Source organism: Engystomops pustulosus, chromosome 2 (genome assembly GCF_040894005.1).
Source record: "Engystomops pustulosus chromosome 2, aEngPut4.maternal, whole genome shotgun sequence".
Classification (NCBI taxonomy): Eukaryota; Metazoa; Chordata; class Amphibia; order Anura; family Leptodactylidae; genus Engystomops; species Engystomops pustulosus.
In genome coordinates, this window is record NC_092412.1 from 260,196,648 (window position 1) to 260,224,268 (window position 27,621).

The window sequence follows — 27,621 nt, forward strand, 5'->3', positions numbered from 1 at the left end:
TTGCAGCAAGAGAGCAATTGATGATTATGCAGAAATGTAACACTTCTTCACAGTGCCCTGAAAAGGGCAATCATTTCTATATATCCCTCTTAGCCTTCTCTCCCCATGTGTCCTGAAAAGGGCAATCATTTCTATATATCCCTCAGCCTTCTCTCCACATGTGTCCTGAAAAGGGCAATCATTTCTATATATCCCTCTTAGCCTTCTCTCCCCATGTGTCCTGAAAAGGGCAATCATTTCTATATATCCCTCTTAGCCTTCTCTCCCCATGTGTCCTGAAAAGGGCAATCATTTCTATATATCCCTCTTAGCCTTCTCTCCCGATGTGTCCTCAAAAGGGCAATTACACAATAATTAAAGCTCTATCCATTCCCTCACTGTCACTCCACATGCCGTCTGTCCCTAGCTCTGCCTCTTCTCTTATACAGCTGGGTCACAGGTATGTCTGTGGTTGCTGGGGGCTGGAAGCTGGCTGTTTCGCAGTCAATCAATCAGCTTTACCATGTTACCCCCAAACCTGGACCCAAACTTCTGACTGGAATTTGTGTTTGGTTCAGTGGCTACAAACCAGCACTGACCCAAACTTTGCTGTATGCTCAACACTATTTATGAAACAAGCAGCCAGACTTGCTCCTCTTCCCTTGGAGGATCATTACCCTTGTAATATCAGGAGAAGCAGCGGGTCAGTATATCCAGTAACTGAGGCTATAGAAAAATCTGCATCTTCCAAGGTTACAGTCTTCTCCTTCTACTTTCTCACTACATTGAGAGAAAATGTCACTGGATATAACTGGAGTGTAATTGCATCATTCTCTCAGTCGGGCCTGACCTAATGGCTTGGGGGGCAGCTGGATTCCCATGTCACATGAGTGGCTGGCTTTAGCATGACCCAGCACTAGACTTCTCCTGGTAGCTTGGTCCAGGTGGAACAGGACGCGTCCAAGATGGGAAGGTCCAACAAGGGGGTGCAAGAAGAGGCCGAAGTAAGATGTGAAGTTCTTGCTGGGGCACCCTCATTATATGTGTGTGCTAGGGATCCCCAGATAGACTGTAGAGGAGAGGCCCGTGATGTTAGTAGCAGCCAAGGATCACATGTAGAGACACGATGTACAACATGCACTCTCAGTTTATGTGTGTGCTAGGGATCCCCGGGTAGATGGTAGAGGAGAGGCCCGTGATGTTAGTAGCAGCCAAGGATCACACATGGAGACAAGATGTACAACATGAACTTTCAGTTCCTTTATTCCAGAACTTCAACGCAGCAATGATAACAGGCTGAGGCATTGTCCTATGCAATGTCCGAGGAAGCTGGTTGGATGCAGTCTGGTATCGAAACTCACAGCCCAGATTCAGGAACTTGGGGGCTGGAGAAGATAGAAGCTACTTTGGCAGCAATCTTAGGTCAGGCTCTGTATATAAGGACAGAGCTGTAGGCCTGATGGAGGGGGATTGTCCTCAGGAAAGACAGCAGCTGCAGGCATTGGGGCAGATTTACTTACCCGGTCCATTCGTGATCCAGCGGCGCGTTCTCTGTGTTGTACTTCACCTCCATCTCTAAGGATACCTGAAGTATAAAGGTTCGTAACGGACTCATCCAACGGGCCACAACAGCTGCAAATTTGCGGCTGAATGTAAGTCCCCATGGATACCGGTGTCCCCCCTGAACCATTCTGTGCCGCACACGGGTTAAAGATATTCTATTTTCTCCTGTATTAATGGCCAGGTGCCATGCATTTGATTTCACTTGATTTCTTGGGAAGGGATGATGTCTATAACATCTCATACCCAGATCCTCAGGACAGGAGATAAGTACTGGACTGATGGTTGGGGTCCAGCTACTGGTAGGTATCTGATAGGTGATGATGTAATGGAGCAGATTAAAGGAAGCCCCCACCCCAGGGAGACCCCGGACCAACCCTGGAGGTCTGACTGTGATCACATGACCCAGCCGCCCCTAATAAGAAGGTCTGGAGGTCAGAGGGTGATCACATGACCCAGCCGCCCCTAATAAGAAGGTCTGGAGGTCAGAGGGTGATCACATGACCCAGCCGCCCCTAATAAGAAGGTCTGGAGGTCAGAGGGTGATCACATGACCCAGCCGCCCCTAATAAGAACTTCTGGAGGTGCGACTGTGATCACATGACCCGGCCGCCCCTAATAAGAAGGTCTGGAGGTCAGAGGGTGATCACATGACCCAGCCTCCCCTAATAAGAAGGTCTGGAGGTCAGAGGGTGATCACATGACCCAGCAGCCCCTAATAAGAAGGTCGGGAGGTCAGACAGTGATCACATGACCCAGCCGCCCCTAATAAGAAGGTCTGGAGGTCAGAGGGTGATCACATGACCCAGCAGCCCCTAATAAGAAGGTCGGGAGGTCAGACAGTGATCACATGACCCAGCAGCCCCTAATAAGAAGGTCTGGAGGTCAGAGGGTGATCACATGACCCAGCAGCCCCTAATAAGAAGGTCGGGAGGTCAGACAGTGATCACATGACCCAGCCGCCCCTAATAAGAAGGTCGGGAGGTCAATGACCAGGGATGGACCAAATTAAAGAGAAAGTTTTATTTATTCATCTTTATTTAGCAAAAGCAGACACAAGACGCCACCGATCTCCTTCTATTATAAAGTCTTGATATAATCGATAGGATCTCTCCTCCTCTTCCCCAGCTGAAATCCATCCAGGCTCGGCTTCAGTCCAGTATATGGGAGCGGCTTGTAGATTCTCAGATGAGCGTATTGTATCCCACCGAGCCAGACCTGAGGGGACACAGAGGGACGGGTGACAGGAGGAGACACAGAGGGACAGGTGACAGGAGGAGACACAGAGGGACAGGTGACAGGAGGAGACACAGAGGGACAGGTGACAGGAGGAGAGACAGAGGGACAGGTGACAGGAGGAGACACAGAGGGACAGGTGACAGGACAGGAGGAGACACAGAGGGACAGGTGACAGGAGGAGACACAGAGGGACAGGTGACAGGAGGAGACACAGAGGGACAGGTGACAGGAGGAGACACAGAGGGACAGGTGACAGGAGGGGACACAGAGGGACAGGTGACAGGAGGAGACACAGAGGGACAGGTGACAGGAGGAGAGACAGAGGGACAGGTGACAGGAGGAGACACAGAGGGACAGGTGACAGGAGGAGACACAGAGGGACAGGTGACAGGAGGGGCACAGAGGGACAGGTGACAGGAGGAGACACAGAGGGACAGGTGACAGGAGGGGACACAGGGGGACAGGTGACAGGAGGGGACACAGAGGGACAGGTGTCAGGAGGAGACACAGAGGGACAGGTGACAGGAGGAGACACAGAGGGACAGGTGACAGGACAGGAGGAGACACAGAGGGACAGGTGACAGGAGGGGACACAGAGGGACAGGTGACAGGAGGGGACACAGAGGGACAGGTGACAGGAGGAGACACAGAGGGACAGGTGACAGGAGGAGACACAGAGGGACAGGTGACAGGAGGGGACACAGAGGGACAGGTGACAGGAGGAGACACAGAGGGACAGGTGACAGGAGGGGACACAGAGGGACAGGTGACAGGAGAGGACACAGAGAGACAGGTGACAGGAGGGGACACAGAGGGACAGGTGACAGGAGGGGGCACAGAGGGACAGGTGACAGGAGGGGACACAGAGGGACAGGTGACAGGAGGGGACACAGAGGGACAGGTGACAGGAGGGGACACAGAGGGACAGGTGACAGGAGAGGACACAGAGAGACAGGTGACAGGAGGGGACACAGAGGGACAGGTGACAGGAGGGGGCACAGAGGGACAGGTGACAGGAGGGGACACAGAGGGACAGGTGACAGGAGGGGACACAGAGGGACAGGTGACAGGAGGGGACACAGAGGGACAGGTGACAGGAGGAGACACAGAGGGACAGGTGACAGGAGGGGACACAGAGGGACAGGTGACAGGAGGAGACACAGAGGGACAGGTGACAGGAGGGGACACAGAGGGACAGGTGACAGGAGGGGACACAGAGGGACAGGTGACAGGAGGAGACACAGAGGGACAGGTGACAGGACAGGAGGAGACACAGAGGGACAGGTGACAGGAGGAGACACAGAGGGACAGGTGACAGGAGAGGAGACACAGAGGGACAGGTGACAGGAGAGGAGACAGAGGGACAGGTGACAGGAGGGGACACAGAGGGACAGGTGACAGGAGGGGACACAGAGGGACAGGTGACAGGAGGGGACACAGAGGGACAGATGACAGGAGGGGACACAGAGGGACAGGTGACAGGAGGGGACACAGAGGGACAGGTGACAGGACAGGAGGAGACACAGAGGGACAGGAGGAGACACAGAGGGACAGGTGACAGGAGGGGACACAGAGGGACAGGTGACAGGAGAGGACACAGAGGGACAGGTGACAGGAGAGGACACAGAGGGACAGGTGACAGGAGAGGACACAGAGGGACAGGTGACAGGACAGGAGGGGACACAGAGGGACAGGTGACAGGAGGGGACACAGAGGGACAGGTGACAGGAGGAGACACAGAGGGACAGGTGACAGGAGGGGACACAGAGGGACAGGTGACAGGAGAGGACACAGAGGGACAGGTGACAGGACAGGAGGGGACACAGAGGGACAGGTGACAGGAGGGGACACAGAGGGACAGGTGACAGGAGGGGACACAGGGGGACAGGTGACAAGAGGAGACACAGAGGGACAGGTGTCAGGAGGGGGCACAGAGGGACAGGTGACAGGAGGGGACACAGAGGGACAGGTGACAGGAGGGGACACAGAGGAACAGGTGACAGGAGGGGACACAGAGGGACAGGTGACAGGAGGGGACACAGAGGGACAGGTGACAGGAGGAGACACAGAGGGACAGGTGACAGGAGGAGACACAGAGGGACAGGTGACAGGAGGGGACACAGAGGGACAGGTGACAGGAGGGGACACAGAGGGACAGGTGACAGGAGGAGACACAGAGGGACAGGTGACAGGAGGAGACACAGAGGGACAGGTGACAGGAGGAGAGACAGAGGGACAGGTGACAGGAGGAGACACAGAGGGACAGGTGACAGGAGGAGAGACAGAGGGACAGGTGACAGGAGGAGACACAGAGGGACAGGTGACAGGAGGGGACACAGAGGGACAGGTGACAGGAGGAGACACAGAGGGACAGGTGACAGGAGGGGACACAGAGGGACAGGTGACAGGAGGGGACACAGAGGGACAGGTGACAGGAGGAGACACAGAGGGACAGGTGACAGGACAGGAGGAGACACAGAGGGACAGGTGACAGGAGGGGACACAGAGGGACAGGTGACAGGAGGGGACACAGGGGGACAGGTGACAGGAGGAGACACAGAGGGACAGGTGACAGGAGGAGACACAGAGGGACAGGTGACAGGAGGAGAGACAGAGGGACAGGTGACAGGAGGAGACACAGAGGGACAGGTGACAGGAGGGGACACAGAGGGACAGGTGACAGGAGGAGACACAGAGGGACAGGTGACAGGAGGAGACACAGAGGGACAGGTGACAGGACAGGAGGAGACACAGAGGGACAGGTGACAGGAGGAGACACAGAGGGACAGGTGACAGGAGAGGACAAAGAGAGACAGGTGACAGGAGGGGACACAGAGGGACAGGTGACAGGACAGGAGGAGACACAGAGGGACAGGTGAAAGGAGAGGAGACAGAGGGACAGGTGACAGGAGGGGACACAGAGATACGGGTGACAGGGGGGGACACAGAGGGACAGATGACAGAAGGGGACACAGAGGGACAGATGACAGGAGGGGACACAGAGGTACGGGTGACAGGAGGAGACACAGAGGGACAGGTGACAGGACAGGAGGGGACACAGAGGGACAGGTGACAGGAGGAGACACAGAGGGACAGGTGACAGGAGGGGACACAGAGGGACAGGTGACAGGAGGAGACACAGAGGGAAAGGTGACAGGAGGGGACACAGAGGGACAGGTGACAGGAGGAGACACAGAGGGACAGGTGACAGGAGGAGACACAGAGGGACAGGTGACAGGAGGGGACACAGAGGGACAGGTGACAGGAGGAGACACAGAGGGACAGGTGACAGGAGGGGACACAGAGGGACAGGTGACAGGAGGAGACACAGAGGGACAGGTGACAGGAGGGGACACAGAGGGACAGGTGACAGGAGGGGACACAGAGGGACAGGTGACAGGACAGGAGGGGACACAGAGGGACAGGTGACAGGAGGAGACACAGAGGGACAGGTGACAGGAGGGGACACAGAGGGACAGGTGACAGGAGAGGACACAGAGGGACAGGTGACAGGAGGGGACACAGAGGGACAGGTGACAGGAGGGGACACAGAGGGACAGGTGACAGGAGGAGACACAGAGGGACAGGTGACAGGAGGGGACACAGAGGGACAGGTGACAGGAGGAGACACAGAGGGAGAGGTGACAGGAGGAGACACAGAGGGACAGGTGACAGGAGGGGACACAGAGGGACAGGTGACAGGAGGAGACACAGAGGGACAGGTGAGAGGAGGAGACACAGAGGGACAGGTGAGAGGAGGAGACACAGAGGGACAGGTGACAGGAGGGGACACAGAGGGAGAGGTGACAGGAGGAGACACAGAGGGACAGGTGACAGGAGGGGACACAGAGGGACAGGTGACAGGAGGAGACACAGAGGGACAGGTGACAGGAGGAGACACAGAGGGAGAGGTGACAGGAGGAGACACAGAGGGACAGGTGACAGGAGGGGACACAGAGGGACAGGTGATGGGACAGGAGGAGACACAGAGGGACAGGTGACAGGAGGAGACACAGAGGGACAGGTGACAGGAGGAGACACAGAGGGACAGGTGACAGGAGGGGACACAGAGGGACAGGTGACAGGAGGGGACACAGAGGGACAGGTGACAGGACAGGAGGGGAGACAGAGGGACAGGTGACAGGAGGAGACACAGAGGGACAGGTGACAGGGGGGGACACAGAGGGACAGGTGACAGGAGGAGACACAGAGGGACAGGTGACAGGAGGAGACACAGAGGGACAGGTGACAGGAGGGGACACAGAGGGACAGGTGACAGGAGGGGACACAGAGGGACAGGTGACAGGAGGAGACACAGAGGGACAGGTGACAGGAGGAGACACAGAGGGACAGGTGACAAAAGGGGACACAGAGGGACAGGTGACAGGAGGAGACACAGAGGGACAGGTGACTGGAGGAGACACAGAGGGACAGGTGACAGGAGTGGACACAGAGGGACAGGTGACAGGAGGGGACACAGAGGGACAGGTGACAGGAGGGGACACAGAGGGACAGGTGACAGGAGGAGACACAGAGGGACAGGTGACAGGAGGGGACACAGAGGGACCGGTGACAGGAGGGGACACAGGGACAGGTGAGAGGAGGGGACATAGAGGGACAGGTGACAGGACAGGAGGGGACACAGAGGGACAGGTGACAGGAGGAGACACAGAGGGACAGGTGACAGGAGGAGACACAGAGGGACAGGTGACAGGAGGGGACACAGAGGGACAGGTGACAGGAGGGGACACAGAGGGACAGGTGACAGGAGAGGACACAGAGGGACAGGTGAGAGGAGGAGACACAGAGGGACAGGTGACAGGAGGGGACACAGAGGGAGAGGTGACAGGAGGAGACACAGAGGGACAGGTGACAGGAGGGGACACAGAGGGACAGGTGACAGGAGGAGACACAGAGGGACAGGTGACAGGAGGAGACACAGAGGGAGAGGTGACAGGAGGAGACACAGAGGGACAGGTGACAGGAGGGGACACAGAGGGACAGGTGATGGGACAGGAGGAGACACAGAGGGACAGGTGACAGGAGAGGACACAGAGGGACAGGTGAGAGGAGGAGACACAGAGGGACAGGTGACAGGAGGGGACACAGAGGGAGAGGTGACAGGAGGAGACACAGAGGGACAGGTGACAGGAGGGGACACAGAGGGACAGGTGACAGGAGGAGACACAGAGGGACAGGTGACAGGAGGAGACACAGAGGGAGAGGTGACAGGAGGAGACACAGAGGGACAGGTGACAGGAGGGGACACAGAGGGACAGGTGATGGGACAGGAGGAGACACAGAGGGACAGGTGACAGGAGAGGACACAGAGGGACAGGTGAGAGGAGGAGACACAGAGGGACAGGTGACAGGAGGGGACACAGAGGGAGAGGTGACAGGAGGAGACACAGAGGGACAGGTGACAGGAGGGGACACAGAGGGACAGGTGACAGGAGGAGACACAGAGGGACAGGTGACAGGAGGAGACACAGAGGGAGAGGTGACAGGAGGAGACACAGAGGGACAGGTGACAGGAGGGGACACAGAGGGACAGGTGATGGGACAGGAGGAGACACAGAGGGACAGGTGACAGGAGGAGACACAGAGGGACAGGTGACAGGAGGGGACACAGAGGGACAGGTGACAGGAGGGGACACAGAGGGACAGGTGACAGGACAGGAGGGGAGACAGAGGGACAGGTGACAGGAGGAGACACAGAGGGACAGGTGACAGGGGGGGACACAGAGGGACAGGTGACAGGAGGAGACACAGAGGGACAGGTGACAGGAGGAGACACAGAGGGACAGGTGACAGGAGGGGACACAGAGGGACAGGTGACAGGAGGGGACACAGAGGGACAGGTGACAGGACAGGAGGAGACACAGAGGGACAGGTGACAGGAGGGGACACAGAGGGACAGGTGACAGGGGGGGACACAGAGGGACAGGTGACAGGAGGAGACACAGAGGGACAGGTGACAGGAGGAGACACAGAGGGACAGGTGACAGGAGGGGACACAGAGGGACAGGTGACAGGAGGGGACACAGAGGGACAGGTGACAGGAGGAGACACAGAGGGACAGGTGACAGGAGGAGACACAGAGGGACAGGTGACAAAAGGGGACACAGAGGGACAGGTGACAGGAGGAGACACAGAGGGACAGGTGACTGGAGGAGACACAGAGGGACAGGTGACAGGAGTGGACACAGAGGGACAGGTGACAGGAGGGGACACAGAGGGACAGGTGACAGGAGGGGACACAGAGGGACAGGTGACAGGAGGAGACACAGAGGGACAGGTGACAGGAGGGGACACAGAGGGACCGGTGACAGGAGGGGACACAGGGACAGGTGAGAGGAGGGGACATAGAGGGACAGGTGACAGGACAGGAGGGGACACAGAGGGACAGGTGACAGGAGGAGACACAGAGGGACAGGTGACAGGAGGAGACACAGAGGGACAGGTGACAGGAGGGGACACAGAGGGACAGGTGACAGGAGGGGACACAGAGGGACAGGTGACAGGAGGGGACACAGAGGGACAGGAGACAGGAGGAGACACAGAGGGACAGGTGACAGGAGGGGACACAGAGGGACAGGTGACAGGAGGGGACACAGAGGGACAGGTGACAGGAGGGGACACAGAGGGACAGGTGACAGGAGGAGACACAGAGGGACAGGTGACAGGAGGAGACACAGAGGGACAGGTGACAGGAGGAGACACAGAGGGACAGGTGACAGGAGGGGACACAGAGGGACCGGTGACAGGAGGGGACACAGAGGGACAGGTGAGAGGAGGGGACATAGAGGGACAGGTGACAGGACAGGAGGGGACACAGAGGGACAGGTGACAGGAGGAGACACAGAGGGACAGGTGACAGGAGGGGACACAGAGGGACAGGTGACAGGAGGGGACACAGAGGGACAGGTGACAGGAGGAGACACAGAGGGACAGGTGACAGGAGGAGACACAGAGGGACAGGTGACAGGAGGGGACACAGAGGGACAGGTGACATGACAGGAGGGGAGACAGAGGGACAGGTGACAGGAGGAGACACAGAGGGACAGGTGACATGACAGGAGGGGAGACAGAGGGACAGGTGACAGGAGGAGACACAGAGGGACAGGTGACAGGAGGGGACACAGAGGGACAGGTGACAGGAGGGGACACAGAGGGACAGGTGACAGGAGGAGACACAGAGGGACAGGTGACAGGAGGAGACACAGAGGGACAGGTGACAGGAGGGGACACAGAGGGACAGGTGACAGGAGGGGACACAGAGGGACAGGTGACAGGAGGAGACACAGAGGGACAGGTGACAGGAGGAGACACAGAGGGACAGGTGACAGGAGGGGACACAGAGGGACAGGTGACAGGACAGGAGGGGAGACAGAGGGACAGGTGACAGGAGGAGACACAGAGGGACAGGTGACAGGAGGGGACAGAGAGGGACAGGTGACAGGAGGAGACACAGAGGGACAGGTGACAGGAGGGGACACAGAGGGACAGGTGACAGGAGGGGACACAGAGGGACAGGTGACAGGAGGAGACACAGAGGGACAGGTGACAGGAGGAGACACAGAGGGACAGGTGACAGGACAGGAGGGGACACAGAGGGACAGGTGACAGGAGGGGACACAGAGGGACAGGTGACAGGAGGGGACACAGGGGGACAGGTGACAGGAGGAGACACAGAGGGACAGGTGACAGGAGGGGACACAGAGGGACAGGTGACAGGAGGAGACACAGAGGGACAGGTGACAGGAGGGGACACAGAGGGACAGGTGACAGGAGGGGACACAGAGGGACAGGTGACAGGAGGAGACACAGAGGGACAGGTGACAGGAGGAGACACAGAGGGACAGGTGACAGGAGGGGACACAGAGGGACAGGTGACAGGAGGAGACACAGAGGGACAGGTGACAGGAGGGGACACAGAGGGACAGGTGACAGGAGGGGACACAGAGGGACAGGTGACAGGAGGAGACACAGAGGGACAGGTGACAGGACAGGAGGAGACACAGAGGGACAGGTGACAGGACAGGAGGAGACACAGAGGGACAGGTGACAGGGTGGATGGAGGGGACACAGAGGGACAGGTGACAGGAGGAGACACAGAGGGACAGGTGACAGGAGGAGACACAGAGGGACAGGTGACAGGAGGGGACACAGAGGGACAGGTGACAGGAGGAGACACAGAGGGACAGGTGACAGGAGGGGACACAGAGGGACAGGTGACAGGACAGGAGGGGAGACAGAGGGACAGGTGACAGGAGGAGACACAGAGGGACAGGTGAGAAAAGGAGACACAGAGGGACAGGTGACAGGAGGAGACACAGAGGGACAGGTGACAGGAGGGGACACAGAGGGACAGGTGACAGGTGAGGACACAGAGGGACAGGTGACAGGAGGGGACACAGAGGGACAGGTGACAGGAGGGGACACAGAGGGACAGGTGACAGGAGGGGACACAGAGGGACAGTTGACAGGAGGGGACACAGAAGGACAGGTGACAAGAGGAGACACAGAGGGACAGGTGTCAGGAGGGGGCACAGAGGGACAGGTGACAGGAGGGGACACAGAGGGACAGGTGACAGGAGGGGACACAGAGGAACAGGTGACAGGAGGAGACACAGAGGGACAGGTGAGAGGAGGAGACACAGAGGGACAGGTGACAGGAGGGGACACAGAGGGAGAGGTGACAGGAGGAGACACAGAGGGACAGGTGACAGGAGGGGACACAGAGGGACAGGTGACAGGAGGAGACACAGAGGGACAGGTGACAGGAGGAGACACAGAGGGAGAGGTGACAGGAGGAGACACAGAGGGACAGGTGACAGGAGGGGACACAGAGGGACAGGTGATGGGACAGGAGGAGACACAGAGGGACAGGTGACAGGAGGAGACACAGAGGGACAGGTGACAGGAGGAGACACAGAGGGACAGGTGACAGGAGGGGACACAGAGGGACAGGTGACAGGAGGGGACACAGAGGGACAGGTGACAGGACAGGAGGGGAGACAGAGGGACAGGTGACAGGAGGAGACACAGAGGGACAGGTGACAGGGGGGGACACAGAGGGACAGGTGACAGGAGGAGACACAGAGGGACAGGTGACAGGAGGAGACACAGAGGGACAGGTGACAGGAGGGGACACAGAGGGACAGGTGACAGGAGGGGACACAGAGGGACAGGTGACAGGAGGAGACACAGAGGGACAGGTGACAAAAGGGGACACAGAGGGACAGGTGACAGGAGGAGACACAGAGGGACAGGTGACTGGAGGAGACACAGAGGGACAGGTGACAGGAGTGGACACAGAGGGACAGGTGACAGGAGGGGACACAGAGGGACAGGTGACAGGAGGGGACACAGAGGGACAGGTGACAGGAGGAGACACAGAGGGACAGGTGACAGGAGGAGACACAGAGGGACAGGTGACAGGAGGAGACACAGAGGGACAGGTGTCAGGAGGAGACACAGAGGGACAGGTGACAGGAGGAGACACAGAGGGACAGGTGACAGGAGGGGACACAGAGGGACCGGTGACAGGAGGGGACACAGAGGGACAGGTGACAGGAGGGGACACAGAGGGACAGGTGACAGGAGGGGACACAGAGGGACAGGTGACAGGAGGGGACACAGAGGGACAGGTGACAGGAGGAGACACAGAGGGACAGGTGACAGGAGGGGACACAGAGGGACAGGTGACAGGAGGAGACACAGAGGGACAGGTGACAGGAGGAGACACAGAGGGACAGGTGACAGGAGGGGACACAGAGGGACAGGTGACAGGACAGGAGGGGACACAGAGGGACAGGTGACAGGAGGGGACACAGAGGGACAGGTGTCAGGAGGGGACACAGAGGGACAGGTGACAGGAGGAGACACAGAGGGACAGGTGACAGGAGGGGACACAGAGGGACAGGTGACAGGACAGGAGGGGACACAGAGGGACAGGTGACAGGAGGGGACACAGAGGGACAGGTGACAGGAGGGGACACAGTGGGACAGGTGACAGGAGGGGACACAGAGGGACAGGTGACAGGAGGAGACACAGAGGGACAGGTGACAGGAGGGGACACAGAGGGACCGGTGACAGGAGGGGACACAGAGGGACAGGTGAGAGGAGGGGACATAGAGGGACAGGTGACAGGACAGGAGGGGACACAGAGGGACAGGTGACAGGAGGAGACACAGAGGGACAGGTGACAGGAGGGGACACAGAGGGACAGGTGACAGGAGGGGACACAGAGGGACAGGTGACAGGAGGGGACACAGAGGGACAGGTGACAGGAGGAGACACAGAGGGACAGGTGACAGGAGGAGACACAGAGGGACAGGTGACAGGAGGGGACACAGAGGGACAGGTGACAGGAGGAGACACAGAGGGACAGGTGACAGGAGGGGACACAGAGGGACAGGTGACAGGACAGGAGGGGAGACAGAGGGACAGGTGACAGGAGGAGACACAGAGGGACAGGTGACAGGGGGGGACACAGAGGGACAGGTGACAGGAGGAGACACAGAGGGACAGGTGACAGGAGGAGACACAGAGGGACAGGTGACAAAAGGGGACACAGAGGGACAGGTGACAGGAGGAGACACAGAGGGACAGGTGACAGGAGGAAACACAGAGGGACAGGTGACAGGAGGAGACACAGAGGGACAGGTGACAGGAGGGGACACAGAGGGACAGGTGACAGGACAGGTGGGGAGACAGAGGGACAGGTGACAGGAGGAGACACAGAGGGACAGGTGACAGGAGTGGACACAGAGGGACAGGTGACAGGAGTGGACACAGAGGGACAGGTGACAGGAGGGGAAACAGAGGGACAGGTGACAGGAGGGGACACAGAGGGACAGGTGAGAGGAGGAGACACAGAGGGACAGGTGACAGGAGGAGACACAGAGGGACAGGTGACAGGAGGGGACACAGAGGGACAGGTGAGAGGAGGAGACACAGAGGGACCGGTGACAGGAGGGGACACAGAGGGACAGGTGACAGGAGGAGACACAGAGGGACAGGTGACAGGAGGAGACACAGAGGGACAGGTGACAGGAGGGGACACAGAGGGACAGGTGACAGGAGGAGACACAGAGGGACAGGTGACAGGAGGAGACACAGAGGGACAGGTGACAGGAGGGGACACAGAGGGACAGGTGACAGGAGGAGACACAGAGGGACAGGTGACAGGAGGGGACACAGAGGGACAGGTGACAGGAGGAGACACAGAGGGACAGGTGACAGGAGGGGACACAGAGGGACAGGTGACAGGAGGGGACACAGAGGGACAGGTGACAGGAGGAGACACAGAGGGACAGGTGACAGGAGGGGACACAGAGGGACAGGTGACAGGAGGAGACACAGAGGGACAGGTGACAGGAGGAGACACAGAGGGACAGGTGACAGGAGGAGAGACAGAGGGACAGGTGACAGGAGGGGACACAGAGGGACAGGTGACAGGAGGAGACACAGAGGGACAGGTGACAGGAGGGGACACAGAGGGACAGGTGACAGGACAGGAGGAGACACAGAGGGACAGGTGACAGGAGGGGACACAGAGGGACAGGTGACAGGAGGGGACACAGAGGGACAGGTGACAGGAGAGGACACAGAGGGACAGGTGACAGGAGGGGACACAGAGGGACAGGTGACAGGAGGGGGCACAGAGGGACAGGTGACAGGAGGAGACACAGAGGGACAGGTGACAGGAGGGGACACAGAGGGACAGGTGACAGGAGGGGACACAGAGGGACAGGTGACAGGAGGGGACACAGAGGGACAGGTGACAGGAGAGGAGACAGAGGGACAGGTGACAGGAGGGGACACAGAGGTACGGGTGACAGAAGGAGACACAGAGGGACAGGTGACAGGAGGGGACACAGAGGGACGGGTGACAGGGGGGGACACAGAGGGACAGATGACAGAAGGGGACACAGAGGGACAGATGACAGGAGGGGACACAGAGGTACGGGTGACAGGAGGAGACACAGAGGGACAGGTGACAGGAGGGGACACAGAGGGACAGGTGACAGGAGGGGACAAAGAGGGACAGGTGACAGGACAGGAGGGGACACAGAGGGACAGGTGACAGGAGGAGACACAGAGGGACAGGTGACAGGAGGAGACACAGAGGGACAGGTGACAGGAGGAGACACAGAGGGACAGGTGACAGGGGGGGACACAGAGGGACAGGTGACAGGAGGGGACACAGAGGGACAGGTGACAGGAGGGGACACAGGGGGACAGGTGACAGGAGGAGACACAGAGGGACAGGTGACAGGAGGGGACACAGAGGGACAGGTGACAGGAGGGGACACAGGGGGACAGGTGACAGGAGGGGACACAGAGGGACAGGTGACAGGAGGGGACACAGAGGGACAGGTGACAGGAGGGGACACAGAGGGACAGGTGACAGGAGGGGACACAGAGGGACAGTTGACAGGAGGGGACACAGGGGGACAGGTGACAAGAGGAGACACAGAGGGACAGGTGTCAGGAGGGGGCACAGAGGGACAGGTGACAGGAGGGGACACAGAGGGACAGGTGACAGGAGGGGACACAGAGGAACAGGTGACAGGAGGAGACACAGAGGGACAGGTGAGAGGAGGAGACACAGAGGGACAGGTGACAGGAGGGGACACAGAGGGAGAGGTGACAGGAGGAGACACAGAGGGACAGGTGACAGGAGGGGACACAGAGGGACAGGTGACAGGAGGAGACACAGAGGGACAGGTGACAGGAGGAGACACAGAGGGAGAGGTGACAGGAGGAGACACAGAGGGACAGGTGACAGGAGGGGACACAGAGGGACAGGTGATGGGACAGGAGGAGACACAGAGGGACAGGTGACAGGAGGAGACACAGAGGGACAGGTGACAGGAGGAGACACAGAGGGACAGGTGACAGGAGGGGACACAGAGGGACAGGTGACAGGAGGGGACACAGAGGGACAGGTGACAGGACAGGAGGGGAGACAGAGGGACAGGTGACAGGAGGAGACACAGAGGGACAGGTGACAGGGGGGGACACAGAGGGACAGGTGACAGGAGGAGACACAGAGGGACAGGTGACAGGAGGAGACACAGAGGGACAGGTGACAGGAGGGGACACAGAGGGACAGGTGACAGGAGGGGACACAGAGGGACAGGTGACAGGAGGAGACACAGAGGGACAGGTGACAAAAGGGGACACAGAGGGACAGGTGACAGGAGGAGACACAGAGGGACAGGTGACTGGAGGAGACACAGAGGGACAGGTGACAGGAGGGGACACAGAGGGACAGGTGACAGGAGGGGACACAGAGGGACAGGTGACAGGAGGAGACACAGAGGGACAGGTGACAGGAGGAGACACAGAGGGACAGGTGACAGGAGGAGACACAGAGGGACAGGTGTCAGGAGGAGACACAGAGGGACAGGTGACAGGAGGAGACACAGAGGGACAGGTGACAGGAGGGGACACAGAGGGACCGGTGACAGGAGGGGACACAGAGGGACAGGTGACAGGAGGGGACACAGAGGGACAGGTGACAGGAGGGGACACAGAGGGACAGGTGACAGGAGGAGACACAGAGGGACAGGTGACAGGAGGGGACACAGAGGGACAGGTGACAGGAGGAGACACAGAGGGACAGGTGACAGGAGGAGACACAGAGGGACAGGTGACAGGAGGGGACACAGAGGGACAGGTGACAGGACAGGAGGGGACACAGAGGGACAGGTGACAGGAGGGGACACAGAGGGACAGGTGTCAGGAGGGGACACAGAGGGACAGGTGACAGGAGGAGACACAGAGGGACAGGTGACAGGAGGGGACACAGAGGGACAGGTGACAGGACAGGAAGGGACACAGAGGGACAGGTGACAGGAGGGGACACAGAGGGACAGGTGACAGGAGGGGACACAGTGGGACAGGTGACAGGAGGGGACACAGAGGGACAGGTGACAGGAGGAGACACAGAGGGACAGGTGACAGGAGGGGACACAGAGGGACCGGTGACAGGAGGGGACACAGAGGGACAGGTGAGAGGAGGGGACATAGAGGGACAGGTGACAGGACAGGAGGGGACACAGAGGGACAGGTGACAGGAGGAGACACAGAGGGACAGGTGACAGGAGGGGACACAGAGGGACAGGTGACAGGAGGGGACACAGAGGGACAGGTGACAGGAGGGGACACAGAGGGACAGGTGACAGGAGGAGACACAGAGGGACAGGTGACAGGAGGAGACACAGAGGGACAGGTGACAGGAGGAGACACAGAGGGACAGGTGACAGGAGGGGACACAGAGGGACCGGTGACAGGAGGGGACACAGAGGGACAGGTGAGAGGAGGGGACATAGAGGGACAGGTGACAGGACAGGAGGGGACACAGAGGGACAGGTGACAGGAGGAGACACAGAGGGACAGGTGACAGGAGGGGACACAGAGGGACAGGTGACAGGAGGGGACACAGAGGGACAGGTGACAGGAGGGGACACAGAGGGAGAGGTGACAGGAGGAGACACAGAGGGACAGGTGACAGGAGGGGACACAGAGGGACAGGTGACAGGAGGAGACACAGAGGGACAGGTGACAGGAGGAGACACAGAGGGAGAGGTGACAGGAGGAGACACAGAGGGACAGGTGACAGGAGGGGACACAGAGGGACAGGTGATGGGACAGGAGGAGACACAGAGGGACAGGTGACAGGAGGAGACACAGAGGGACAGGTGACAGGAGGAGACACAGAGGGACAGGTGACAGGAGGAGACACAGAGGGACAGGTGACAGGAGGGGACACAGAGGGACAGGTGACAGGAGGGGACACAGAGGGACAGGTGACAGGACAGGAGGGGAGACAGAGGGACAGGTGACAGGAGGAGACACAGAGGGACAGGTGACAGGACAGGAGGGGAGACAGAGGGACAGGTGACAGGAGGAGACACAGAGGGACAGGTGACAGGGGGGGACACAGAGGGACAGGTGACAGGAGGGGACACAGAGGGACAGGTGACAGGAGGAGACACAGAGGGACAGGTGACAGGAGGAGACACAGAGGGACAGGTGACAAAAGGGGACACAGAGGGACAGGTGACAGGAGGAGACACAGAGGGACAGGTGACTGGAGGAGACACAGAGGGACAGGTGACAGGAGTGGACACAGAGGGACAGGTGACAGGAGGGGACACAGAGGGACAGGTGACAGGAGGGGACACAGAGGGACAGGTGACAGGAGGAGACACAGAGGGACAGGTGACAGGAGGGGACACAGAGGGACAGGTGACAGGAGGGGACACAGAGGGACAGGTGAGAGGAGGGGACATAGAGGGACAGGTGACAGGAGGGGACACAGAGGGACAGGTGACAGGAGGGGACACAGAGGGACAGGTGACAGGACAGGAGGGGAGACAGAGGGACAGGTGACAGGAGGAGACACAGAGGGACAGGTGACAGGACAGGAGGGGAGACAGAGGGACAGGTGACAGGAGGAGACACAGAGGGACAGGTGACAGAGGGGGAAACAGAGGGACAGGTGACAGGAGGAGACACAGAGGGACAGGTGACAGGAGGAGACACAGAGGGACAGGTGACAGGAGGGGACACAGAGGGACAGGTGACAGGAGGGGACACAGAGGGACAGGTGACAGGAGGAGACACAGAGGGACAGGTGACAGGAGGAGACACAGAGGGACAGGTGACAAAAGGGGACACAGAGGGACAGGTGACAGGAGGAGACACAGAGGGACAGGTGACTGGAGGAGACACAGAGGGACAGGTGACAGGAGTGGACACAGAGGGACAGGTGACAGGAGGGGACACAGAGGGACAGGTGACAGGAGGGGACACAGAGGGACAGGTGACAGGAGGAGACACAGAGGGACAGGTGACAGGAGGGGACACAGAGGGACCGGTGACAGGAGGGGACACAGAGGGACAGGTGAGAGGAGGGGACATAGAGGGACAGGTGACAGGACAGGAGGGGACACAGAGGGACAGGTGACAGGAGGAGACACAGAGGGACAGGTGACAGGAGGGGACACAGAGGGACAGGTGACAGGGTGGATGGAGGGGACACAGAGGGACAGGTGACAGGAGGGGACACAGAGGGGCAGGTGACAGGAGGAGACACAGAGGGACAGGTGACAGGAGGGGACAGAGAGGGACAGGTGACAGGAGGAGACACAGAGGGACAGGTGACAGGAGGGGACACAGAGGGACAGGTGACAGGAGGGGACACAGAGGGACAGGTGACAGGAGGAGACACAGAGGGACAGGTGACAGGAGGAGACACAGAGGGACAGGTGACAGGACAGGAGGGGACACAGAGGGACAGGTGACAGGAGGGGACACAGAGGGACAGGTGACAGGAGGGGACACAGGGGGACAGGTGACAGGAGGAGACACAGAGGGACAGGTGACAGGAGGGGACACAGAGGGACAGGTGACAGGAGGAGACACAGAGGGACAGGTGACAGGAGGGGACACAGAGGGACAGGTGACAGGACGGGACACAGAGGGACAGGTGACAGGAGGGGACACAGAGGGACAGGTGACAGGAGGGGACACAGAGGGACAGGTGACAGGAGGAGACACAGAGGGACAGGTGACAGGAGGAGACACAGAGGGACAGGTGACAGGAGGGGACACAGAGGGACAGGTGACAGGAGGAGACACAGAGGGACAGGTGACAGGAGGGGACACAGAGGGACAGGTGACAGGAGGAGAAACAGAGGGACAGGTGACAGGAGGGGACACAGGGGGACAGGTGACAAGAGGAGACACAGAGGGACAGGTGTCAGGAGGGGGCACAGAGGGACAGGTGACAGGAGGGGACACAGAGGGACAGGTGACAGGAGGGGACACAGAGGAACAGGTGACAGGAGGAGACACAGAGGGACAGGTGACAGGAGGGGACACAGAGGGACAGGTGACAGGAGGGGACACAGAGGGACAGGTGACAGGAGGGGACACAGAGGAACAGGTGACAGGAGGAGACACAGAGGGACAGGTGAGAGGAGGAGACACAGAGGGACAGGTGACAGGAGGGGACACAGAGGGAGAGGTGACAGGAGGAGACACAGAGGGACAGGTGACAGGAGGGGACACAGAGGGACAGGTGACAGGAGGAGACACAGAGGGACAGGTGACAGGAGGGGACACAGAGGGACCGGTGACAGGAGGGGACACAGAGGGACAGGTGAGAGGAGGGGACATAGAGGGACAGGTGACAGGACAGGAGGGGACACAGAGGGACAGGTGACAGGAGGAGACACAGAGGGACAGGTGACAGGAGGGGACACAGAGGGACAGGTGACAGGAGGGGACACAGAGGGACAGGTGACAGGAGGAGACACAGAGGGACAGGTGACAGGAGGAGACACAGAGGGACAGGTGACAGGAGGGGACACAGAGGGACAGGTGACATGACAGGAGGGGAGACAGAGGGACAGGTGACAGGAGGAGACACAGAGGGACAGGTGACAGGAGGAGACACAGAGGGACAGGTGACAGGACAGGAGGGGACACAGAGGGACAGGTGACAGGACAGGAGGGGACACAGAGGGACAGGTGACAGGACAGGAGGGGACACAGATGGACAGGTGACAGGAGGGGACACAGAGGGACAGGAGGGGACACAGAGGGACAGGTGATGGGACAGGAGGAGACACAGAGGGACAGGTGACAGGACAGGAGGGGACACAGAGGGACAGGTGACAGGGTGGATGGAGGGGACACAGAGGGACAGGTGACAGCAGGAGACACAGAGGGACAGGTGACAGGAGGGGACACAGAGGGACCGGTGACAGGAGGGGACACAGAGGGACAGGTGACAGGAGGGGACACAGAGGGACAGGTGACAGGAGGGGACACAGAGGGACAGGAGGGGACACAGAGGGACAGGTGATGGGACAGGAGGAGACACAGAGGGACAGGTGACAGGACAGGAGGGGACACAGTGGGACAGGTGACAGGAGGGGACACAGAGGGACAGGTGACAGGGTGGATGGAGGGGACACAGAGGGACAGGTGACAGGAGGAGACACAGAGGGACAGGTGACAGGAGGGGACAGAGAGGGACAGGTGACAGGAGGAGACACAGAGGGACAGGTGACAGGAGGGGACACAGAGGGACAGGTGACAGGAGGGGACACAGAGGGACAGGTGACAGGAGGAGACACAGAGGGACAGGTGACAGGAGGAGACACAGAGGGACAGGTGACAGGACAGGAGGGGACACAGAGGGACAGGTGACAGGAGGGGACACAGAGGGACAGGTGACAGGAGGGGACACAGAGGGACAGGTGACAGGAGGGGACACAGAGGGACAGGTGACAGGACAGGAGGGGACACAGAGGGACAGGTGACAGGAGGAGACACAGAGGGACAGGTGACAGGAGGAGACACAGAGGGACAGGTGACAGGAGGGGACACAGAGGGACAGGTGACAGGAGAGGACACAGAGGGACAGGTGACAGGAGGAGACACAGAGGGACAGGTGACAGGAGGGGACACAGAGGGACAGGTGACAGGAGGAGACACAGAGGGACAGGTGACAGGAGGGGACACAGAGGGACAGGTGACAGGAGGGGACACAGAGGGACAGGTGACAGGAGGGGACACAGAGGGACAGGTGAGAGGAGGAGACACAGAGGGACAGGTGACAGGAGGGGACACAGGGGGACAGGTGACAAGAGGAGACACAGAGGGACAGGTGTCAGGAGGGGGCACAGAGGGACAGGTGACAGGAGGGGACACAGAGGGACAGGTGACAGGAGGGGACACAGAGGGACAGGTGACAGGAGGGGACACAGAGGAACAGGTGACAGGAGGAGACACAGAGGGACAGGTGAGAGGAGGAGACACAGAGGGACAGGTGACAGGAGGGGACACAGAGGGACAGGTGACAGGAGGAGACACAGAGGGACAGGTGACAGGAGGGGACACAGAGGGACAGGTGACAGGAGGAGACACAGAGGGACAGGTGACAGGAGGAGACACAGAGGGACAGGTGACAGGAGGGGACACAGAGGGACAGGTGACAGGAGGAGACACAGAGGGACAGGTGACAGGAGGGGACACAGAGGGACAGGTGACAGGACAGGAGGGGAGACAGAGGGACAGGTGACAGGAGGAGACACAGAGGGACAGGTGACAGGGGGGGACACAGAGGGACAGGTGACAGGAGGAGACACAGAGGGACAGGTGACAGGAGGAGACACAGAGGGACAGGTGACAAAAGGGGACACAGAGGGACAGGTGACAGGAGGAGACACAGAGGGACAGGTGACAGGAGGAGACACAGAGGGACAGGTGACAGGAGGAGACACAGAGGGACAGGTGACAGGAGGGGACACAGAGGGACAGGTGACAGGACAGGTGGGGAGACAGAGGGACAGGTGACAGGAGGAGACACAGAGGGACAGGTGACAGGAGTGGACACAGAGGGACAGGTGACAGGAGTGGACACAGAGGGACAGGTGACAGGAGGGGACACAGAGGGACAGGTGACAGGAGGGGACACAGAGGGACAGGTGACAGGAGGGGACACAGAGGGACAGGTGACAGGAGGAGACACAGAGGGACAGGTGACAGGAGGGGACACAGAGGGACCGGTGACAGGAGGGGACACAGAGGGACAGGTGACAGGAGGGGACACAGAGGGACAGGTGACAGGACAGGAGGGGACACAGAGGGACAGGTGACAGGAGGGGACACAGAGGGACAGGAGGGGACACAGAGGGACAGGTGATGGGACAGGAGGAGACACAGAGGGACAGGTGACAGGACAGGAGGGGACACAGAGGGACAGGTGACAGGGTGGATGGAGGGGACACAGAGGGACAGGTGACAGGAGAAGACACAGAGGGACAGGTGACAAAAGGGGACACAGAGGGACCGGTGACAGGAGGGGACACAGAGGGACAGGTGACAGGACAGGAGGGGACACAGAGGGACAGGTGACAGGAGGGGACACAGAGGGACAGGAGGGGACACAGAGGGACAGGTGATGGGACAGGAGGAGACACAGAGGGACAGGTGACAGGACAGGAGGGGACACAGTGGGACAGGTGACAGGAGGGGACACAGAGGGACAGGTGACAGGGTGGATGGAGGGGACACAGAGGGACAGGTGACAGGAGGAGACACAGAGGGACAGGTGACAGGAGGGGACACAGAGGGACAGGTGACAGGAGGGGACACAGAGGGACAGGTGACAGGAGGGGACACAGAGGGACAGGTGACAGGAGGAGACACAGAGGGACAGGTGACAGGAGGAGACACAGAGGGACAGGTGACAGGACAGGAGGGGACACAGAGGGACAGGTGACAGGAGGGGACACAGAGGAACAGGTGACAGGAGAGGAGACAGAGGGACAGGTGACAGGAGGGGACACAGAGGGACAGGTGACAGGAGGGGACACAGAGGGACAGGTGACAGGAGAGGAGACAGAGGGACAGGTGACAGGAGGGGACACAGAGGGACAGGTGACAGGAGGAGACACAGAGGGACAGGTGACAGGAGGAGACACAGAGGGACAGGTGACAGGACAGGAGGGGACACAGAGGGACAGGTGACAGGAGGGGACACAGAGGAACAGGTGACAGGAGAGGAGACAGAGGGACAGGTGACAGGAGGGGACACAGAGGGACAGGTGACAGGAGGGGACACAGAGGGACAGGTGACAGGAGGGGACACAGAGGGACAGGTGAAAGGAGGGGACACAGAGGGACAGGTGACAGGAGGGGACACAGAGGGACAGGTGACAGGAGGAGACACAGAGGGACAGGTGACAGGAGGGGACACAGGGGGACAGGACAGGAGGAGACACAGAGGGACAGGTGACAGGAGGAGACACAGAGGGACAGGTGACAGGAGGGGACACAGAGGGACAGGTGACAGGAGAGGACACAGAGGGACAGGTGACAGGAGGAGACACAGAGGGACAGGTGACAGGAGGGGACACAGAGGGACAGGTGACAGGACAGGAGGAGGCACAGAGGGACAGGTGACAGGAGAAGACACAGAGGGACAGGTGACAGGAGGGGACACAGAGGGACAGGTGACAGGAGGAGACACAGAGGGACAGGTGACAGGAGGAGACACAGAGGGACAGGTGACAGGAGGGGACACAGAGGGACAGGTGACAGGAGGAGACACAGAGGGACAGGTGACAGGAGGGGACACAGAGGGACAGGTGACAGGACAGGAGGAGACACAGAGGGACAGGAGGGGACACAGAGGGACAGGTGACAGGAGAAGACACAGAGGGACAGGTGACAGGAGGAGACACAGAGGGACAGGTGACAGGAGGGGACACAGGGGGACAGGTGACAGGACAGGAGGGGACACAGAGGGACAGGTGACAGGAGGGGACACAGAGGGACAGGTGACAGGAGGGGACACAGAGGGACAGGTGACAGGAGGGGACACAGAGGGACAGGTGACAGGAGGAGACACAGAGGGACAGGTGACAGGAGGAGAGACAGAGGGACAGGTGACAGGAGGAGACACAGAGGGACAGGTGACAGGAGGAGACACAGAGGGACAGGTGACAGGAGGGGACACAGAGGGACAGGTGAGAGGAGGAGACACAGAGGGACAGGTGACAGGAGGGGACACAGAGGTACAGGTGACAGGAGGAGACACAGAGGGACAGGTGACAGGAGGGGACACAGAGGGACAGGTGACAGGACAGGAGGAGACACAGAGGGACAGGTGACAGGACAGGAGGAGACACAGAGGGACAGGAGGGGACACAGATGGACAGGTGAAAGGAGGGGACACAGAGGGACAGGTGACAGGAGGAGACACAGAGGGACAGGTGACAGGAGGAGACACAGAGGGACAGGTGACAGGAGGAGACACAGAGGGACAGGTGACAGGACAGGAGGAGACACAGAGGGACAGGTGACAGGAGGGGACACAGAGGGACAGGTGACAGGAGGGGACACAGAGGGACAGGTGACAGGAGGAGACACAGAGGGACAGGTGACAGGAGGAGACACAGAGGGACAGGTGACAGGAGGAGACACAGAGGGACAGGTGACAGGAGAAGACACAGAGGGACAGGTGACAGGAGGAGACACAGAGGGACAGGTGACAGGAGGGGACACAGGGGGACAGGTGACAGGACAGGAGGGGACACAGAGGGACAGGTGACAGGAGGGGACACAGAGGGACAGGTGACAGGAGGGGACACAGAGGGACAGGTGACAGGAGGAGACACAGAGGGACAGGTGACAGGAGGAGAGACAGAGGGACAGGTGACAGGAGGAGACACAGAGGGACAGGTGACAGGAGGAGACACAGAGGGACAGGTGACAGGAGGAGACACAGAGGGACAGGTGACAGGAGGAGACACAGAGGGACAGGTGACAGGACAGGAGGGGACACAGAGGGACAGGTGACAGGACAGGAGGGGACACAGAGGGACAGGTGACAGGAGGAGACACAGAGGGACAGGTGACAGGAGGGGACACAGAGGGACAGGTGACAGGAGGAGACACAGAGGGACAGGTGACAGGAGGGGACACAGAGGTACAGGTGACAGGAGGAGACACAGAGGGACAGGTGACAGGAGGGGACACAGAGGGACAGGTGACAGGACAGGAGGAGACACAGAGGGACAGGTGACAGGACAGGAGGAGACACAGAGGGACAGGAGGGGACACAGATGGACAGGTGACAGGAGGGGACACAGAGGGACAGGTGACAGGAGGAGACACAGAGGGACAGGTGACAGGAGGAGACACAGAGGGACAGGTGACAGGACAGGAGGAGACACAGAGGGACAGGTGACAGGAGGGGACACAGAGGGACAGGTGACAGGAGGGGACACAGAGGGACAGGTGACAGGAGGGGACACAGAGGGACAGGTGACAGGAGGGGACACAGAGGGACAGGTGACAGGAGGGGACACAGAGGGAAAGGTGACAGGAGGAGACACAGACGGACAGGTGACAGGAGGAGACACAGACGGACAGGTGACAGGAGGAGACACAGAGGGACAGGTGACAGGAGGAGACACAGAGGGACAGGTGACAGGAGGAGACACAGAGGGACAGGTGACAGGAGGGGACACAGAGGGACAGGTGACAGGAGGGGACACAGAGGGACAGGTGACAGGAGGAGACACAGAGGGACAGGTGACAGGAGGAGACACAGAGGGACAGGTGACAGGAGGGGACACAGAGGGACAGGTGACAGGAGGGGACACAGAGGGACAGGTGACAGGAGAGGACACAGAGGGACAGGTGACAGGAGGGGACACAGAGGGACAGGTGACAGGAGGGGACACAGAGAGACGGGTGACAGGAGGAGACACAGAGGGACAGGTGACAGGAGGGGACACAGAGGGACAGGTGACAGGAGAGGAGACAGAGGGACAGGTGACAGGAGGGGACACAGAGGGACAGGTGACAGGAGGGGACACAGAGGGACAGGTGACAGGAGGAGACACAGAGGGACAGGTGACAGGAGGAGACACAGAGGGACAGGTGACAGGAGGGGACACAGAGGGACAGGTGACAGGAGGAGACACAGAGGGACAGGTGACAGGAGGGGACACAGAGGGACAGGTGACAGGAGGGGACACAGAGGGACAGGTGACAGGAGGGGACACAGAGGGACAGGTGACAGGAGGGGACACAGGGGGACAGGTGCCGGGAGGAGACACAGAGGGACAGGTGGCAGGAGGGGACACAGAGGGACAGGTGACAGGAGGGGACACAGAGGGACAGGTGACAGGAGGGAACACAGAGGGACAGGTGACAGGACAGGAGGGGACACAGAGGGACAGGTGACAGGAGGAGACACAGAGGGACAGGTGACAGGAGGGGACACAGAGGGACAGGTGGCAGGAGGGGACACAGAGGGACAGGTGACAGGAGGGGACACAGAGGGACAGGTGACAGGAGGGAACACAGAGGGACAGGTGACAGGACAGGAGGGGACACAGAGGGACAGGTGACAGGAGGAGACACAGAGGGACAGGTGACAGGAGTGGACACAGAGGGACAGGTGACAGGAGGGGACACAGAGGGACAGGTGACAGGAGGGGACACAGAGGGACAGGTAACAGGAGGAGACACAGAGGGACAGGTGACAGGACAGGAGGGGACACAGAGGGACAGGTGACAGGACAGGAGGGGACACAGAGGGACAGGTGACAGGACAGGAGGGGACACAGAGGGACAGGTGACAGGAGGGGACACAGAGGGACAGGTGACAGGACAGGAGGGGACACAGGGGGACAGGACGAGACACAGAGGGACAGGTGACAGGACAGGAGGGGACACAGAGGGACAGGTGACAGGAGGGGACACAGAGGGACAGGTGACAGGACAGGAGGGGACACAGGGGGACAGGACGAGACACAGAGGGACAGGTGACAGGAGGGGACACAGAGGGACAGGTGACAGGAGGGGACACAGAGGGACAGGTGACAGGAGGGGACACAGAGGGACAGGAGGGGACACAGAGGGACAGGTGATGGGACAGGAGGAGACACAGAGGGACAGGTGACAGGACAGGAGGGGACACAGTGGGACAGGTGACAGGAGGGGACACAGAGGGACAGGTGACAGGGTGGATGGAGGGGACACAGAGGGAAAGGTGACAGGAGGGGACACAGAGGGACAGGAGGGGACACAGAGGGACAGGTGACAGGACAGGAGGGGACACAGTGGGACAGGTGACAGGAGGGGACACAGAGGGACAGGTGACAGGGTGGATGGAGGGGACACAGAGGGACAGGTGACAGGAGGAGACACAGAGGGACAGGTGACAGGAGGGGACACAGAGGGACCGGTGACAGGAGGGGACACAGAGGGACAGGTGACAGGACAGGAGG

At 60.0% G+C, this 27,621-nt stretch overlaps 1 protein-coding gene across 2 annotated transcripts in view; it reads right to left on the bottom strand.

Moving 5' to 3' along the window:
• Nucleotides 1–2,594: 2,594 nt before the first annotated feature.
• The window catches only part of LOC140116826 (cystatin-A1-like), an 83,879-nt gene continuing 58,852 nt past the window's right edge, over nt 2,595–27,621 (bottom strand). For both annotated transcript variants that reach the window (XM_072133261.1, XM_072133262.1), the window contains exon 3: nt 2,595–2,757. In XM_072133261.1, coding sequence (XP_071989362.1) covers nt 2,620–2,757 — 138 coding nt within the window. In that variant the 3' untranslated portion in view covers nt 2,595–2,619. The remainder of the gene's footprint in view (nt 2,758–27,621) is intronic.